The 19,309-nt window shown below is 46.8% G+C and overlaps 1 protein-coding gene across 1 annotated transcript; it reads right to left on the bottom strand.

The window, feature by feature from the left end:
• Nucleotides 1-1,858: 1,858 nt before the first annotated feature.
• On the bottom strand, nucleotides 1,859-18,476 carry LOC311328997 (lymphoid-specific helicase-like). The gene is given in 23 exon segments (XM_084462881.1): nucleotides 1,859-2,203; nucleotides 2,371-2,447; nucleotides 2,542-2,635; nucleotides 3,159-3,318; nucleotides 4,056-4,172; nucleotides 5,199-5,318; nucleotides 5,419-5,502; nucleotides 7,306-7,450; nucleotides 8,168-8,282; nucleotides 8,285-8,303; nucleotides 9,102-9,263; nucleotides 9,831-9,930; nucleotides 10,882-11,078; nucleotides 11,734-11,877; nucleotides 11,991-12,173; nucleotides 14,161-14,388; nucleotides 15,017-15,061; nucleotides 15,165-15,226; nucleotides 15,938-15,962; nucleotides 16,087-16,128; nucleotides 16,802-16,924; nucleotides 17,337-17,440; nucleotides 18,400-18,476. Coding segments are annotated over 23 exon segments (2,448 nt in total). The 5' UTR covers nucleotides 18,413-18,476; the 3' UTR covers nucleotides 1,859-2,114.
• Nucleotides 18,477-19,309: the final 833 nt, after the last annotated feature.

Here is a 19,309-nt window from a genome sequence, read left to right as displayed (position 1 = left end):
GTGTGTGTGTGTGTGAGGGGTAGTGAGTTACGCCCAGCTCTCGGGGTCTCAGCTATGCAGGGCTGTGAGGGGCAGTGGAGCGGACTGACTCGGCCCCGCCCAGAGTCTTTCAGATGGGATGTGGGAGTGCCAGATGTGGGGTCATCCATCTACCCCCCCGGACCCTCCCCCACCCCACCCTGGACCCCTGCTCACAGCATTACCACACAAAGTCATTGTCAAGTTCACAGTCACCACTCTGACTATCTAAGTCTATGGAGAGCATCCAGACACACTTCCTGCCTCTATCTCTTTCTCAGTCCCCCCCCCCCTCTCTCTCTCTCTCTCTCTCTATCTCTCTCTCTTTTTTCTCTCTTTCTCTCTCTCTCTCTCTCTCTGTCTCTCTCTCTCTCTCTGTCTTTCTATGTCTCCCTATACTAGACACTCCTCTAGATCAGAAATAAGAATGACGGAGAATGTTTTCCACCAGCATTTCAAAGGCTATGACCAAGTTATGATCAAGGAAATTACTAGTGACCAAGCTAATATTATTCCAAATCAAGAAAATTGAGTGATCAGACCATCTCAAAGCGCTCTAGGTGTTCTCACCCCCCCCCAACATCATCACACACACACGACGTGAATAATAACGTGGAGGATATGGAACTAAAGCCTAGACTCACCTGACAACAGCAGGATTCTTCGAGCGTTTCCCGACCGGCCGAAGCCACTCCTCCATCATGACCCCGGTGTGGCGGTTCACCAGGACGCCGAGGAGGAACAAGATGACCGGCGGCACTAGCATCACGCCCAGAGAGTACAGCTTGTTGTACTGGGGAATGCAGGGGCAGTTGAAGTCAAAGCTGGTGTAGAGCTTGACGCTGACCAGAGCCAGGATGATGCAGATACCGTTGGAGATGGACTCGGAGTTAGACTGGAAATACTGCAGAACTAACTTCAGACGTTCCATAGTTCAATTAATAAAGTGGTTCTTAAATTCAGACGGTTGAGAATAGTCTAGATGGGTAGACTTACTGAAGAAAACACAACTCCAGAAGTCAAAATGCTGAAAAAAGATTTGGATGTCTGCACAGGCGACCGGTGATCTAGGAAGAGAGCGCAAACCCAGCGGCCAGGTGACAAGGCTCTCTGACCACACCCAGACAAGGCGTGTGAGCGTTACACGGCACGCTGACATCCACGGCTTGGGAGAGAATGGAGGGTGTGTTCCCCCAGGACTGGGCAGGTGCAAGAGCATTGTACACAGCAAAAGTACGTTTTGAACTATGGCAGAGTTTGCATGCTTGAAAGGACTCGGAGGACTCGTCCTACTGTATACAGAACACACATTAGTACATCTTCGATTCGAGCCATTGAGAATGTCGATCTTAAAGGCTCAGTGTGTAAGATTTTGTGGCAGATTTAATATAATATTCATGTGTTTTAATTAAGAGTATAATCCCATGAAAATAATAATCAAGTTTTTCGCTATCTTAGAACGAGCCTTTTATGTCTACATAGGACCCGTACCTTCCAAGAAGGCTGTGATGTTGCACCATTTAACTGTATTCCGTTCGTTGCAATTTACAACCTCACCACTAGATGCCGCCATAAATCACACCTTTAAATGAGTTAACAGTAGATTTCCTGTTTCCTGCATTTTTCAGTTCTCCATACAAACGATCACTTATAACCACTGAACGCTTCCAGTGTAGTTAAGCATGTATTACAGTATTACATCATCCTATTTGAGTCATAACACAATAATTCTAATCTAGTAGTAACATTCAGTTCCTGATCAACAAAAATGTACAAAACCAGTGACGTATTTAAAAGGTTTTTATTTCTTTTAAAGATACAAAAAGTGAAGGTCATGAAAGTGCTCAGATCCAACATACAGTACTAACGGCACTACACTGATGCATTGACACTGTATCTACTAGGTCTTATAGGTGGACAGGACATAATAGTACAGCATTAAAGTTACCATGTGTAAATATACACACACAGAACGAGTGCAAAGATTCATCCACGAACAAAAACACTAAAATGAAAAAAGTTTGCAAAAGACAAAACAAAATGAACGAGTAGATTGTTCGGACTAGGAGAAGTCTGCCCCAAGTTGACTTGGGCCCTCAGGTCAAGGAGATCTCAGATGAATCTTTGGCTTCGATCACCCTGAAGACGCCGACTTTCTCCCGTTTGCAGCTCTTCCGCTCCTTGTCTGGAGGGAGAGGTTGGACGCGACGGTTATTTAGCTGTCGTTTGGGTCCTAAACATCCATTTATTCGAGAATGAGAGATTCTGGCAGTCCTGTGTTGGTGGACATGCTACACGGAAGGTTCTAGATGTTTAATGCGTCCAAACTAAGTAGAAACGCGGTCAACTCACCCATTAGATCACTACGATCCAGCAGGAACTCCAGGTCACATTGACCGATGACCTTCCCCTTGGTGCTTTTGACCTCCCTGAGGACGACCAAGGACAGTACGACCATTACACAGCTGCATACTACATCCTGAAACGCACACGTGTCGTTAAGCAGGTCAAAATGGCGCGTACTTCTCGTAGTCTCTGGATTTGAGAAGGTCCATCAGCTCCGTGACGTCGAAGCAGCTGCGCTGTTTCAGCTCCGCCTTCCCGCCTTTGAACTTGTCTGAGGAACAAGACGCCGACATCAGGACGCGCACACGACCTTCACACGACCTTCAACCAGTCTGGGCTGAGTTTCCCAGAGGCATCGTAGCGCTACGTTCATCGTAGCGCTATGATGAACGCCATAGCTTACGATGAACGTAGCGCTACGATGCCTCCTGGATGGAAGGAAAGGAAGGAAGGAAGGATGGATGGAAGGAAGGATGGAAGGAAAGATGGATGGAAGGAAGGAAGGATGGAAGGAAGGGAAGGATGGATGGAAGGAAGGAAGGAAGGAAGGAAGGAAGGAAGGAAAGAAGGAAGGAAGGATGGAAGCCCTGGCCAGTCAACACTCCACAGCATTTTAGCCTTTCATTCCAGTTATTGATCACATTCATGTCGCTGCTCAGGGAGTTATTGATCACATTCACGTCGGTGATCAGGGAGTTATTGATCAGGGAGTTATTGATAATGTCGGTGGTCAGGGAGTTATTGATCACATTCATGCCGGTGCTCATGGAGTTATTGATCACATTCATGCTCACTCTTGTGGATGACCATCTTCTCCAGCTTCCTCTTCGCGGAGGCCCTCTCCAGGATCTTCTGGTCGATGGTGTTGGCAGTGACGAGGCGGTACACCACCACGGGCTTGGTCTGCCCGATGCGGTGGCACCGGTCCTGGGCCTGCAGGTCCGCCTGGGGGTTCTACACAGACCGGGGGGGTTCAGGGGTCAGACCAGGGGGGTTCAAGGGTCAGACCAGGGGGGTTCAAGGGTCAGACCGGGGGGGTTCAAGGGTCAGACCGGGGGGGTTCAAGGGTCAGACCGGGGGGGTTCAAGGGTCAGACCGGGGGGGTCAGAGCATGCGAGTGTACAAGGGACAGACCAGGGGGGTTAGAGCTAGGGCTGCACGATTATGACAAAAGATAATAATTGCGATTATTTGCTTCAAAATGCTCTTCAAGAAGTACTACAACAATCCTCCCACCTAAGCACTTATATTATATTGCACTGTACTTTAGATTGCTATTCTTGCACTTTGCCTTCAGCACTAGATTATGCTCTTAGTCACTTGTTTGTTTTAGAAAGAAGATGCACTTGTGAGTTCTGGCAAGTAGTAGTACATTGGCTCTTCCTACGTTAAATGCAATTATTGTTAGTCGCTTTGGATAAAAGCGTCTGCTAAATGACTGTAATGTAAAAAATGTAATGTAATTGCGATTAATATTTAATATATAATAACCAAAATGCTGCCAAATTTTTTGTTTTCGCTAATTTCGCTAATTTTTTCACTTCTCACGGCTGCGGGTACTGAAATCGCTGCGCACTCAGCGGGAACGCATGTGATTGATTTTTACATGAAACATGCTATACGTTGGCTCGGTATGTGAATGACGGCAAAAGTCAAATCTCTAGATTGCAGTGGAGCCGGGCGCTACCTACCCAGTCGCTATCGAAGATGATGACGGTGTCGGCGGCGGTCAGGTTGATGCCCAGCCCCCCCGCCCGGGTGCTGAGGAGGAAGATGAACACCTCTGGATCGGACGAGAACTTGGCCATCTGGAAGAAAAACAGATCACTACATTCAGTTCGCTATACTCAGATCACTATACTCAGATCATCAGATCACTATACTCAGATCACTATACTCAGATCATCAGATCACTATACTCAGATCATCAGATCACTATACTCAGATCATCAGATCACTATACTCAGATCATCAGATCACTATACTCAGATCACTATACTCAGATCACTACACTCAGATCACTATACTCAGATCACTACACTCAGATCACTACACTCAGATCACTACACTCAGATCACTACACTCAGGTCATCAGATCACTATACTCAGATCATCAGATCACTATACTCAGATCACTATACTCAGATCACTATACTCAGATCACTACACTCAGATCATCAGATCACTATACTCAGATCATCAGATCACTACACTCAGATCACTATACTCAGATCACTACACTCAGATCATCAGATCACTATACTCAGATCACTATACTCAGATCATCAGATCACTATACTCAGATCACTACACTCAGATCATCAGATCACTATACTCAGATCACTATACTCAGATCATCAGATCACTATACTCAGATCACTACACTCAGATCACTATACTCAGATCACTATACTCAGATCACTATACTCAGATCACTATACTCAGATCACTATACTCATATTACTAACACATCGTTGTTATAAGTGGTAATTGAATACGTTTTTCGAATTACACGCATGGTAATAGGGGCTTAATGATGGTTATTTAAAACAAATAAGTGATTCAAGTGTACGCGTAGAGAATTACGAGGCTCACAAATGTTCTAGTCTGTTTGTTATTTAAAAATAAACAAACAATGAAATTGGATAACGTAGGCTAATATAGTTAGGCAGACAAGCTAATAAAGCACACAGTGTATAGAAAATTCCCCAGAATGCAGAAAATGAAGCTTTTGATGCCCAAAATTTGATGCCCAGACCCCCCCAGGTACAGTACCCCCACCGCCTCATTCTGCGCCAGGAACAGCCCTGAGCGGGCGCGTCCCGGGGACTCACGTTGTGGTCTCGGTCGGAGTAGGCCATGGCGCCGTCCAGCCGGCTGTACTGATACCCCCGCAGGTAGCAGTAGTCCACCAGCAGGTCCAGGATGGTCGTCATCGTACTGAAGACCAGCACCTGCCCACAAACGCCACACAAAACCCCAAGAGCTCACATCTGGGGCTGCTGGTCCAGGAAGTGGTCAAACTAAATCTGTACCCATGTGACAAGTTTGTACCTTGTGGCCTCTCTTTTTCAGCTCGGGCAACATTCTGTCCAGGATGAGGAACTTTCCGGAAGTCTGGACCAGCTGCTCGTCAATCTAGAGACACATCACAACGACAGACCAGTGTAAAGGAAAAATCTTACTTGGTTTAGTTTAGATTTCAAAGAACACGCTGAGTGGTCGGTCAAGCTGGTTTTAAACAAAGACAATAGTTTATTCTATGTTACGATTCTGCAGAGTCGGACTCGAGCACAGGAAGTGAATCCGGGCTGAGTGAGTCAGATGTGGACGAGGTCGATAGGTTATACAGTGAAAAAGGAAGTGACAGTTTCAGGATGAAGAGGACAGGGAAGTGATGTCACACAGGAAGAATTTGTAGTGTTAACAGACTGATCTATGAGAACGAAACTACAAAGTTAGAACAACAGTCAAGTAGGAAAACAAAACACTTTGGTGAGACTTGAATTTCATTCACACCAGCTCAAAAACTACTGTATCTGACCAAACCATGCATACTTTGTTCCGTCACGTCTGTGGTGTCAGATTGCCATTCCCATGTGTATGAAACGGGGCATTTTTTTCTGTTTTAAATCTTAAATGCATTTGGCTTATCCGCCTGTTCAAAAAAATATACTTTTGAACTAGTTGAAGGGCGCAAACCATTTTTCTACTTTATGAAGCAGGCTGACATGATCACTCCAGCTAGGGACAGGGGGAACTCTGAGGTAGGGACATTACCTTGAACTCCTGAGAGACAGGGTCCAGGGGGAACTCTATGAGGTAGGGACATTACCTTGAAGTCCTGAGAGACAGGGTCCAGGGGGAACTCTATGAGGTAGGGAGCAGAGGGAACTCTATGAGGTAGGGACCAGGGGGAACTCTATGAGGTAGGGACATTACCTTGAAGTCCTGAGAGGCGGGGTCCAGGGGGAACTCTATGAGGTAGGGACCAGGGGGTACTCTATGAGGTAGGGACCAGGGGGTACTCTATGAGGTAGGGACATTACCTTGAACTCCTGAGAGACAGGGTCCAGGGGGAACTCTGAGGTAGGGACATTACCTTGAACTCCTGAGAGACGTGGTCCAGGGGGAACTCTATGAGGTAGGGACCAGGGGGAACTCTATGAGGTAGGGACATTACCTTGAACTCCTGAGAGACGTGGTCCAGGGGGAACTCTATGAGGTAGGGACCAGGGGGTACTCTATGAGGTAGGGACATTACCTTGAACTCCTGAGAGACAGGGTCCAGGGGGAACTCTATGAGGTAGGGACCAGGGGGAACTCTATGAGGTAGGGACATTACCTTGAACTCCTGGGAGACAGGGTCCAGGGGGAACTCTATGAGGTAGGGACATTACCTTGAAGTCCTGAGAGACAGGGTCCAGGGGGTACTCTATGAGGTAGGGACATTACCTTGAAGTCCTGGGAGACAGGGTCCAGGGGGAACTCTATGAGGTAGGGACATTACCTTGAAGTCCTGAGAGACAGGGTCCAGGGGGAACTCTATGAGGTAGGGACATTACCTTGAAGTCCTGAGAGACAGGGTCCAGGGGGAACTCTATAAGGTAGGGACCAGGGGGAACTCTATGAGGTAGGGACCAGGGGGAACTCTATGAGGTAGGGACCAGGGGGTACTCTATGAGGTAGGGACATTACCTTGAAGTCCTGAGAGACAGGGTCCAGGGGGAACTCTATGAGGTAGGGACATTACCTTGAACTCCTGAGAGGCAGGGTCCAGGGGGAACTCTATGAGGTAGGGACCAGGGGGAACTCTATGAGGTAGGGACCAGGGGGAACTCTATGAGGTAGGGACCAGGGGGAACTCTATGAGGTAGGGACATTACCTTGAAGTCCTGAGAGGCCGGGTCCAGGGGGTACTCTATGAGGTAGGGACATTACCTTGAAGTCCTGAGAGGCGGGGTCCAGCGGGTACTCTATGAGGTAGGGGTGGTTGCAGGATTTCTTCAGCAGCATGAGGATGTTGCGCAGCTTCAGGTTGATCTGGGCGTCGAGGGGCGTCTGAACCTCCACTACTGCGCCAGAGCTGGGGAGGGGGGGGCGGACGAGAGACTCAGACCACACTGACAGTCGAAATCAGCGGTTCTAAACTGGTGGAGCCTCAGGACCCACATTTTTCCTCATCATGAAGTCGCGACCCAAATTTATTCCACAGCACTCAATTTATTCCACAAAAATAGAAAAAGTCTGTGACACATAACACAACATTGGCACACGCTAAGGTTAGCCCACTTCCTGTCATTTCTCATAAATAAATTGAAATTATTGAATTGTGTGTCCTGCAAAATAAAAACCCAACATTTTCTCTATAAATATATATATTTTTAAATCCCTTAAAAAAAAAAGAAAAGAAAGGGAAACCGCCCACGACCCAATCAAAACGGCTCTGCGACCCACCAGTTGAGAAACGCTGGTCTAAATGTTTGACATGTTAACTTGGGCTTGGGTGCGCAGCCTCCACTACCTCCACTGAGCAGGAGCTAACGACACAGAGGGAGATGCTACAGACCTCTGCTCCACCTCCAGCTCCTCCTGGAGCTTCTCCAGGTATTTCTCCAGGTCGTGGGTCTGCTCCGCCTCCAGCTCCTCCTGGAGCTTCTCCAGGTATTTCTCCAGGTCGTGGGTCTGCTCCGCCTCCAGCTCCTCCTGGAGCTTCTCCAGGTATTTCTCCAGGTCGTGGGTCTGCTCCGCCTCCAGCTCCTCCTGGAGCTTCTCCAGGTATTTCTCCAGGTCGTGGGTCTGCTCCGCCTCCAGCTCCTCCTGGAGCTTCTCCAGGTATTTCTCCAGGTCGTGGGGAGAGTCGTCTTCCGTCTCCGAGTATCTGAGCGGCTTCCTGACCCGACGCTTGGGCCGTCCGCCAGCTCCACCGGTGCCTCCACCTGGACACACACACACACACACACGCGCGCGCACACACACACGCGCGCGCACACACACACACACACCGGACGTTTGATCATAGGGTATTTGCACTTGCAGAATATTTAGAGAAAGCTTGGGACAAAACGAACACAGATAACTTATATGTGATGCATTTATTTAGGATTCTGACGAAAGACTTATTTTTATTGATCCATTTTCTGTTATTGTTTGGTGTACATTGCATAGCTTACAAACCGTGAGAAGTGTATGTGATATAGTTAATTATCGTTTATGGTGTCTTATAATCCCTTAAGGGATGGGTCCTCGGACATGACACGAAAATAAATATTCATTCATTCATTCATTCCCACCGTGTTCACTGGGTTCACACTCTTAAGCCACATGTCCAATTCCCTGACTTTTCCCTGACTTCCAGTGACTGAAAAGCTGAATTTCCATGACCTGTAATACACAGACAAACTGTGGGAAGGGAATAAATGCTTGCTGAACAACAACCACTCACGCAATACAGGAAACGCGTGATATAACCTGATAAAAGAAAAATACTGCATGGAAAATATTATAATTTTTGTTTTTTTAAATTGAAAATTCTAACAAAATTCCCTGATATTCCATGACTTGGGCCAAAAATCTAATTAAAATTCTATGATATTCCAGAAATACCATGACCCGTGAGAACCCTGTGTTAAGATACTGTTTTCAAGTCCAAATAACTCTTTTTGGGGCTTTTTGGAGAATTGGAACATTGACATTGAAATCCCCAGTCAGAAGAGAAGGTAGATTTGAACTTTAACCTTTTCCTGGCCGAGCATCTTGGCGATGGTCTTGCTGGCCACCGCCGTGTAGAAGGACGCCTGCTTGGCGGTGAGGGGGGCGTACACCACGATCTCCTTCTTCGGCGGCACCTCTAAGGTCACGTCAGACTTCAGCCTCCTCAGAAGGAAGGGCGTGAGGATCTGGGGGCGGAGACAGAAGGCGTGAGGGGGGGTCACATGACAAGGGCCTCAGACACACAAACCAGAACATGGAAATAAAGTTCAAGTTCAGTCCTAGAGTAACTTGACACTGGTGATTAAAGGAGAATGCTCGTTTTTGACAACCTCAACCTTATTTACGGCATATTATAAGACGGTTGAGCTGGAGCGACGCTTGCGCGCTGTGCGCATGCGTGCTGGAGCAAGTGGGGAAGCCATTTCGTTTCTAAACATCATATTACAGAGGCATGTGAAAAACCACAACAAGCCCTCGCTCTATGCAAGCACAACTAGCGATTCATGAAGACAGATTGATGAAAACAACCGTTTCGTGGCAGAAAATAGATTTTTAGAAGCTGCATTCTCGGTGCCCCGTCCGCCGCCATTACATGGATATACTGGCTCGCGCTGGATTTAAAATTTCTTCTACAGGCCTCCGAATTACACCAAAGTTATCTCGGTGAGTCAAAGGTCTTATAATATGCCGTAAATAAGGTCCAGGTTGTCGAAAACGAGCATTGTCCTGTAACTCTGGTGAGGGTGGAGTACCTGGTGAAGCATGTTCAGGATATTCTGCTCGCGTTCGTTGGCGACAATGTTCTCGGCGTCCGAGCTGATGATGGTGTCGATGTCGAACCACGACTCAAAGCTGCAGAGAACAACGACAACAACGACATCCTCAGAATGATCGACCCAAAATATAGGAAACGTAAACAATAAGTAAAAGTAAACAATAAATAAACATTAAGACATAATTCTCTCACTTTTTCCTCTATCAAATTTGTTCGTTTCGTTCGCAGTGAGATCATGGCTCATGCAGCAGTTAAAATAAAAAGCGCAAATTCGCAATAGCTAAACTCGCATGTTTGTGAACATTTTTGTGGACCGACTGACAAGAACAAGCTATAGAACGGCTGGTTGCAGCCAAAAATGAATCTCTGTACACTAAAGGTGTCTGCTGGATTGGTGTGCCATGATTGTTCGTGACTCTTGCCGTTGGTTGGATGGATTTTGCCGCTGAATTTTAATCTTCCCACATTCTAACCACAACTGACAACTCAAGAATGTTGGGTATTGGGAGTTGGTTGGCGCCGGTTGTGGCCGTGTTCAGACACCTTAAAGTCGCACTGAAATGAAAAAAGCATTTTGTCCCGTTTTGGTTCACATAATTGGTCATAGTGTTCACCTATTCAACGACGTATGCCAAAAATTTTACAAAATTCTACTTTTGTTGTGATTTTATATCGAAGTATGTAATTTCTTACTTCCTGGAAAACGGTAGATCACGTGCAATGACAACAGGCACCTTAGATTTTAGACCAATAATCTCACGACATCCACCCGTCAATCAACGCTATCCTTCTATCGGATCTGTCTAAAGTTCTTAAAACCCGTCCACTTGTCAATGTTCCAATCAAATTCCTCTAAACGCATGTCCCGCCCTCATGGCTTGTTTGCGTCGGAAATACGTCAAACTACGGAAGTTAGATGATCTCAAACGTCCGTTTCAGTGAGACTTTTAAATACCCCCCAACCAGTGGCCTAAACCAGACACCGACGGCCACATGTTGACAACACTCCACCAGAAGGGGGCGCCTACCTGCGGAGGTCGTCGAACACCTCCGGCAGCAGGAAGTTGAGCAGAGACCAGAGCTCGGCGAGGTTGTTCTGGAGCGGCGTGCCCGTGAGGAGCAGCTTGCTGTCCGCGGGCAGCATCTTCAGCTCGCGCACCAGGCGGCAGTTCATGTTCTTGATCCGGTGGCCCTCGTCCACGATCAGGAACTTCCACTGGAACCGCTGGGTGGGAAGGGATGAGGGAAGGAAAGGGATGATCAATACGGATGACCAAACATGCCATATAAAAAAAATTAATTAATACATGTCAGGGCTGCACAATTAATCGTGAATTAATTGAAATTAACTAATCGCAAAAGGCCGTAATTAATGCGATTAATCATTTTGCTTTGAATTGAGTGTGCTAGGACTACACGGACGAATCACAGGCGCTTATGCTGTCTGACCAATCGCATGCGTTCCCGCTGAGGGGTTACAAAAAAGATGATGTCGCTCAAGCCCAGCAGGTCATATGCAAACTGTGCAGAGCTAAAGCTATTACTTTGAAATATTAATCGCAATTATTAATCGCAATTACCATTTTGAAGCAAATAATCGCAATTATCATCTTTTGTCATAATCGTGCAGCCCTAATACATGTACACATTCATACATGTTCACGTTATTCAATGAAAAAAATTATTCAATAGATTCCATCAATTTCAATGAATTCAACATTCAGCTAGAGAACCATTTCTCCTGAAGCCACAAATGCACAACACCATCAATCGCTTCGCAAAACACTTTTTTCGGGTCACTTTGACAGAAAACTTGTACTGTGAGCAGGAAGTGACACAAGTGAACCACAGAGAAGAGTGTGGCAGGTGGGCGGGCCTACCTGGAGGTACTTCCTGTCGATCATGGCGATATCGAAGGAGGTGACGACCACGGGGCACATCTGGAGGGGCTCCTGGCGCTTCCTGATGCTCTTCAGCAGGCCCCGCCTCTCCAGCGCCGTCCCGTGGTACAGCTGCACCGACACCTGGCGACACGACGACAAACAGCTCTCAGCTAGGAACCGGCTAGCCCGGCGCGTTGCTCGACCGCTACTGCACAGTGACTGTAGTTTTCAGAAGAGAGGTGTGTACGGCCTACCTTCGGTGCGAAGCGCATGAACTCGTTGACCCAGTTGGACAGCGTGGAGAGCGGGGCGACGACCAGGAAGGGTCCGAGCACCTGCCTCTCCACCATCATGGCGATGTGCGCGATGCACTGCAGGGTCTTCCCCAGGCCCATCTCGTCCGCCAAGATCCCGTTGATGCCGTTCTCCCACATCATCTAAACGGACGCACAAACACGGTTCCACTGAAAGCGTGAGGCGAGTAGAGGCGACACGCACACCGACTTGCTTAGTGCTGGGAATCCAATCCCCTGAAGATATACAAATAAAGCTTTGATTGATTGATTGATTGAAGATACAATTCAATCCATTCCAAAAAAAAAGTGGATTCCTGCACTTTTACTGTGTGATTGATTTATTAAAAAATCAATGCTTCGGTCACAGACCTTTCTCAAGACATTGAAAGCACAACAAGTTCCCGCAAATTCTTTACAATGTTCAACAGTTTATTTTGGGGGGCATTATTGTTATATACTACGGCAGTGACGATTTTCATTAAGATTAAGATCAAAACTGATTTGACACAGCCTAAGACAAATTATTTCGCTCTAGCTTACAATACAGTTAGTCAGCAGAACAACACCCTGAGGTCCACACACACACACCCTGAGGTCCACACACACACACCCTGAGGTCCACACACACCGAGGTCCACACACACACACCCCGAGGTCCACACACACACACACCCTGAGGTCCACACACACACACCCCGAGGTCCACACACACACACACCCTGAGGTCCACACACACACACCCCGAGGTCCACACACACACACCCCGAGGTCCACACACACACACCCCGAGGTCCACACACACACACCCCGAGGTCCACACACACACACCCCGAGGTCCACACACACACACCCCGAGGTCCACACACACACACCCCGAGGTCCACACACACACCCTGAGGTCCACACACACACCCTGAGGTCCACACACACACACACCCTGAGGTCCATACACACACACCCTGAGGTCCACACACACACCCTGAGGTCCACACACACACACTGAGGTCCACACACACACACCCCGAGGTCCACACACACACACCCCGAGGTCCACACACACACACCCCGAGGTCCACACACACACCCTGAGGTCCACACACACACCCTGAGGTCCATACACACACCCTGAGGTCCACACACACACACCCCGAGGTCCACACACACACCCTGAGGTCCACACACACACACCCCGAGGTCCACACACACACACCCTGAGGTCCACACACACACCCTGAGGTCCACACACACACCCTGAGGTCCACACACACACCCTGAGGTCCACACACACACACTGAGGTCCACACACACACACACCCTGAGGTCAACACACACACCCCGAGGTCCACACACACACCCTGAGGTCCACACACACACCCTGAGGTCCATACACACACACCCTGAGGTCCACACACACACCCTGAGGTCCACACACACACCCTGAGGTCCACACACACACCCTGAGGTCCACACACACACCCTGAGGTCCACACACACACACTGAGGTCCACACACACACACACCCTGAGGTCAACACACACACCCCGAGGTCCACACACACACCCTGAGGTCCACACACACACCCTGAGGTCCATACACACACACCCTGAGGTCAACACACACACACCCTGAGGTCCACACACACACACCCCGAGGTCCACACACACACCCTGAGGTCCACACACACACCCTGAGGTCCATACACACACACCCTGAGGTCCACACACACACCCTGAGGTCCATACACACACACCCTGAGGTCCACACACACACCCTGAGGTCCACACACACACCCTGAGGTCCACACACACACCCTGAGGTCCCCACACTCACCCTGAGGTCCACACACACACCCTGAGGTCCACACACACACACCCTGAGGTCCACACACACACACCCTGAGGTCCACACACACACACCCTGAGGTCCACACACACACACCCTGAGGTCCACACACACACACACCCTGAGGTCAACACACACACCCCGAGGTCCACACACACACCCTGAGGTCCACACACACACACACCCTGAGGTCAACACACACACCCCGAGGTCCACACACACACCCTGAGGTCAACACACACACCCCGAGGTCCACACACACACACCCTGAGGTCCCCACACTCACCCTGAGCCACTCGATGCCCTCGATCTGGTAAAACCTCATGACGCCCCCGGTCACCAGGGGGGGCTGCTGAGCCGGCACGGCCTGGCCGTCCACCGTCCTGTCCGGGCCGAGCATCTGCTTGGTCCCCTCTCGCACCGCCTCCGACAGACGGCCTTTGATGTCGGCGTTGGAGTCGCTCATCTTCTCGATGTCCTCCACCTCCAGCTTGACGGATCGGGCCACCTGAACCTGCCGGGTTCGAGAGGGGAGAGAGCTCGTTTGGGACTGAAGACATTCTCACGCCTACCTTGAGTACAAACGGTAAATGGTAAACTGCACTTATATAGCGCTTTTCCACCTTAGCGGCACTCAAAGCGCTTTACAATGGCCTCTCATTCACCCATTCACACACACATTCACACACCAATGGCGGCAGCTGCCATGCAAGGTGCTAACCTGCTTGGGAGCATTTGGGGTTAGGCGTCTTGCTCAAGGACACTCGACATGTGGACAGTCGGAGCTGGGATTCGAACCGCTGACCCTTCGATCACTGAACGACCCGCTCTACCAACTGAGCTACAGCCGCCCCAACTCAGGGACTCAGTTCCCAGTTTATATGATGCGAATTTGTATGTTTTTTTATTTTTATAATGAAGATGTCTTTGTTTCACTGGTACAAAAGGTGAAATAACTAACAAAAACAAAATTAACAAACAAAAATATTGGTGTCGGCATCGGCTATTTTAAACATCGGTATCGGCTCAAAATGTGACCGTCGGTGCATCCCTGGTAGAAATACATGCTTCTCACTGTCTAAGAGAAATGGTGTGTGATGATGACGATGATGATGATGATGATGATGGTGTGTTGGTTTTACCTCCTCCACATCCAGTTTGACTTTCTTGGCTTTGGACAGAATTTCCTGAGGAAAAAAAAAAGTGTTGATGAATGAATTCACACACTAACACAAACGTCAAGGTGTTTCGGGGGGAGATGACTGTACGCCGTGTTCGTACTGTACACACCTCTTTAGAGATGACGTCAGCGATCTTGTACTCCTCCTCTCGACCGCGTTTCTTCCTCTCGACTTTGAAAAGAATGTGAAACGTTCAGACCAAGGTTATTATAGTTAACGAAAACTAACTAAAAAACAATAACTAGGTGTGAAAAAACATTTTAGTTAACTGAAATAAAAACTAGGCTTTACAAAAAAACGATAACTAACTAAAACTGTATTGTGCGTTTAAAAAACTAACTAAAATAAACTTAAATTGTAGAAAAAATGTCCTTAGTTTAAGTCTTTTTCATTTCATACATAAGCCTAGTATTTTGGGTGGATATGAAATCTATCCTCCATGTTCTTTTGCTGTGCCGCTGCGCAGGAGTAACCTGACGTGCGCCAGATGGTTTGTTTTACACAGAGTGAAACAACGTGAGCTCAGGAGATCAGGATGGTCTCACGAGGCTAGCACAGAAGAAAAAAAAAACTAAAACTAATACTGAAACTAATAAAAACTAAACTAAAACTAAGCATTATCAAAAAATAACTAAACTAAACTAGCAAATCTGCTTTTAAACTAATTAAAACTAAACTGAATTTGAACACAAAAAGTTAAAACGATATAAAAATTAAAACTAATGAAAAAAGCAAAACTATTATAACCCTGGTTCAGACGCCACAGGAGGAAATGTACAACAGCCAAGCACATGGCGACTAGTTTCACCAAGCATATTGTTGGGGGACAGCTAGGGACACTACACGTTGTGGGGGACAGCGAGGGACACTATGAACACTCACCTTTCTCAGTAGTTTTTCCAGTGCCCTGTGACAAACATTTGATAGGTGAGTGCAACTGGAGCGCCAAACATTCTTAATTCAGACAACAAATGAATATCTTGAATGAATATCGCACACATAATCAACACAGAAGTGGAAAACACACAAACCTTCAGTCTCTTCTTGTCCAGTTTCTCTTTCTTGAGCTTCTCCTGAAGGTCAGAAACACACAAAACTGTTCGTCAGCACCTCACCTCACCCTCAAATGAGATTCAGCTATACCAATGAATGTTAGAGCTCAGTCTAAGTTAACATCACTCACAGGGGACCAAACACGGTGCGTTAAGAGCTTAGTCCAGCTCACTAGAATCCAATGCTCAAGGTGTTAATTCACCCGTCAGTGTTGAGGCAGCAGGATCTGAGAGGCGATCGCTGTGCAGCAATATGTGGATGAATATTTTCAGGGTCTCGATTTTTCTAATATGCAGCTTTGCAGGTATCAAGTCGAATTTCAAGAATCGATTCAATTCCGATTCACAAGGTTCAGAATCGATTATCACGATTCGCTTCAATATCGATTAGGTTAGTGTTACTAAAACCTGTTTGTTTTTTTAGCTGTAACCTTAATTACATGACTGCCAAGTTATGCAACACATCAATACTAGGGCTGGGTATCGATACTGATTTCCAAAAATGAATGAATGAATCATTGAATGAATTAATGAACTATTCATACCTTCATTTATTCATTCATTCATTAAATAAAAGATCCGATTTTGGGATTCATGAATCGATTCTGAATCATTTGATTCAGAATCGATTCATCGATTTTTTAACCCCAGCCCTATTTGCAGGACTACCATTCTCCAGCTGAGCGGGTCTTACCTCCTGCTGCTGCTGCTCCATCTTAGTGAGCAGGAACTTGGAATAGACGTTACTCTTCTCAAGCAAGTGCTGCAGTCTCTTAAAGCGCATCTCCTGAGGGTCCTTCTCCCAGGACACCCGTGCCTGATCAGAACACAAAGCCAATGTGTTAACAAATGGTAAACGGACTGCACTTATATAGCGCTTTTCCACCTTAGCGGCACTCAAAGCGCTTTACAATGGCCTCTCATTCACCCATTCACACACATTCACACACCAATGGCGGTAGCTGCTATGCAAGGTGCTAACCTGCTCATTGGGAGCAATTGGGGGTTAGGTGTCTTGCTCAAGGACACTTCGACATGTGGACAGTCGGAGCTGGGATTCGAACCGCTGACCCTTCGATCACTGAACGACCCGCTCTACCAACTGCGCTACAGCCGCCCCACACACCAATATTTAGCACGCCCAGCACGATAGCCACACACTGCATATGTCTAGTCAACGGTTACATAACATACAGCCTGATCTCAAACATCAGTGATTGAAATGAGACCTGTTGCATCAACTCCTTCTCCTTCTTCTCGCCCTCCTCCATCAGCTGCTGCTCCTCCTCCTCCATCTCCTTGGTGACAACGTTCACAGTTTCCACACTGGCAGCTGTGGAAAACAAGACACATTTAGCTGTAGACAGACAGACAGACAGACAGACAGACAGACAGACAGACAGATAGACAGATAGATAGATAGATAGATAGATAGATAGATAGATAAACACTTTAATAATTCCCATAAGAGAACTTGGCATTTCAGCATTGGGAAATTCCAAAGGTTGGAAGTGCAGAATATAGATAGTAGCGATTAAGCATGAAAAATAACAAGGAATATAAACAAAATATAGAATATACATGCATCCAGGCTGTAGATATGTCTAGTAATAATAGTCACATACATGCACACCACCATAACACCCAGGAACGCTCAGGCACTGTTATATAGACCATTTCAATTGGATATTTGGTCACTAGTGCAACTGGTCCAAACAAACATCCTGTAAATATATATATGTTCATATTTAAAAGAGTACGTTTTTTTGGGGACCAGTTTCGCTGGTTCCATTGGGTCTATACCCACTGAGCAAAGACACGTCTAAAAGACGTCTTTTATCTGTCTTTTTCGTACGTCCAAAGACATCCAATTAGGAGCCAGAATTAGTTTTATTTAACGTTCAGATATTGGACCCGTTCTGCACGTCCACAGACGTCTTAGAGGGGTCCAAGCCAGACGTGTGAATATTGAGGGGTCCAGCAGACGTACACACGGGGTTCAGGACCCACGGACGTTATTAAGACGTGATCTGAACGTCTCCCTGAACGTTGCGTGTTTGCAGGGTCCCCATCTGCCACTGCTAAGGTACCTAGCTAGACTAGCTACAACAAGTCTTACCAAGGTCTATAATGACTTGCTTTTTTGTTTTAATGCTTTTAATTTGTCCTGCCTTTTGTTTTAAATGTCTATAATGTCTTGCTTTTTGTTTTTAATGCTTTTAATGTCTCATGTAAAGCACCTTGAGTCAAATAAAAGTCAGCTTTTCACAGGAGGAGGTCATGATGTCTCACCATTGGGCTCCATGGTTGTACCGAGGGGCCCCTCGGATTCATCTGGCTTTGGGCAGAGAGGAGACACACTCCGGCTCTCTTCCTTCACACTGTACAAGAGAAAAATCAACAACAACACTGTACAAGACAACAAACAACAACACAGACTGGACAAGACGTAGTCACAACGTAGTCACGACGTAGTCACCACGACATGCAAGCAAACAATGTTAAAACGTGACAGAACTCACCAACTCATGTTCAACAAGTTCAAAACTTTGTCCTCTGTCACTTAAAGCAAAGTAATGTTCGCAATTAACGTAACTTTGTGGTTTAATGTGAACAAAAGCTACTTTGTATATCTGGACATGTGCAGCGTGTCTGTCCGCCGGGTAGTGCGGGTTTGGAGAAAGGGGAGGGGCTTCACGATTTCCGAAACCATTCTTTAACCGAGGGGTGGCCGTTGTTTATTTTATTCTCTGACAGTCAAATGTTTGAGTTTACAGACGGACAAAGAGAGATGTGTCTTTACAGTAAGGGTATTTATAGGAATATATACATTTTTGTATGAACAGAATTTTTCCAGAGGAAGATTTATACAACCAACTACTCATGGTACACCCCGCTGAGATGTGTACTGAAATCCATCTGATTAATATTTCCCGCGAATGTACTAGCAGGATATAGGATATTACTCTAGGATAAGACTAGTCAGTCAAAAACTAAGTGATTTCTTCTTTTTATTCTTTTCTTTTCTTTTATTATTTATTTTTTAAGTAGCCCTACTTTTTGCTGCAGAACAGTTCTGCCTCTTCACAACACAGAGACGTTTCAATCATTCAATATTATTAACTATATTGTGTAGATTTTATGAAAAGAGACTGATTGAATGTATTTCAACCCGGGTTTGTTTCACAACATGAAAGAAAAA

The sequence above is a fragment of the Borostomias antarcticus genome (assembly GCF_949987555.1).
Source record: "Borostomias antarcticus genome assembly, contig: scaffold_79, whole genome shotgun sequence".
Taxonomy (NCBI): Eukaryota; Metazoa; Chordata; class Actinopteri; order Stomiiformes; family Stomiidae; genus Borostomias; species Borostomias antarcticus.
Note: the sequence above shows the minus strand (reverse complement) of the source record. Positions and strands in the feature narration are given on the sequence as shown.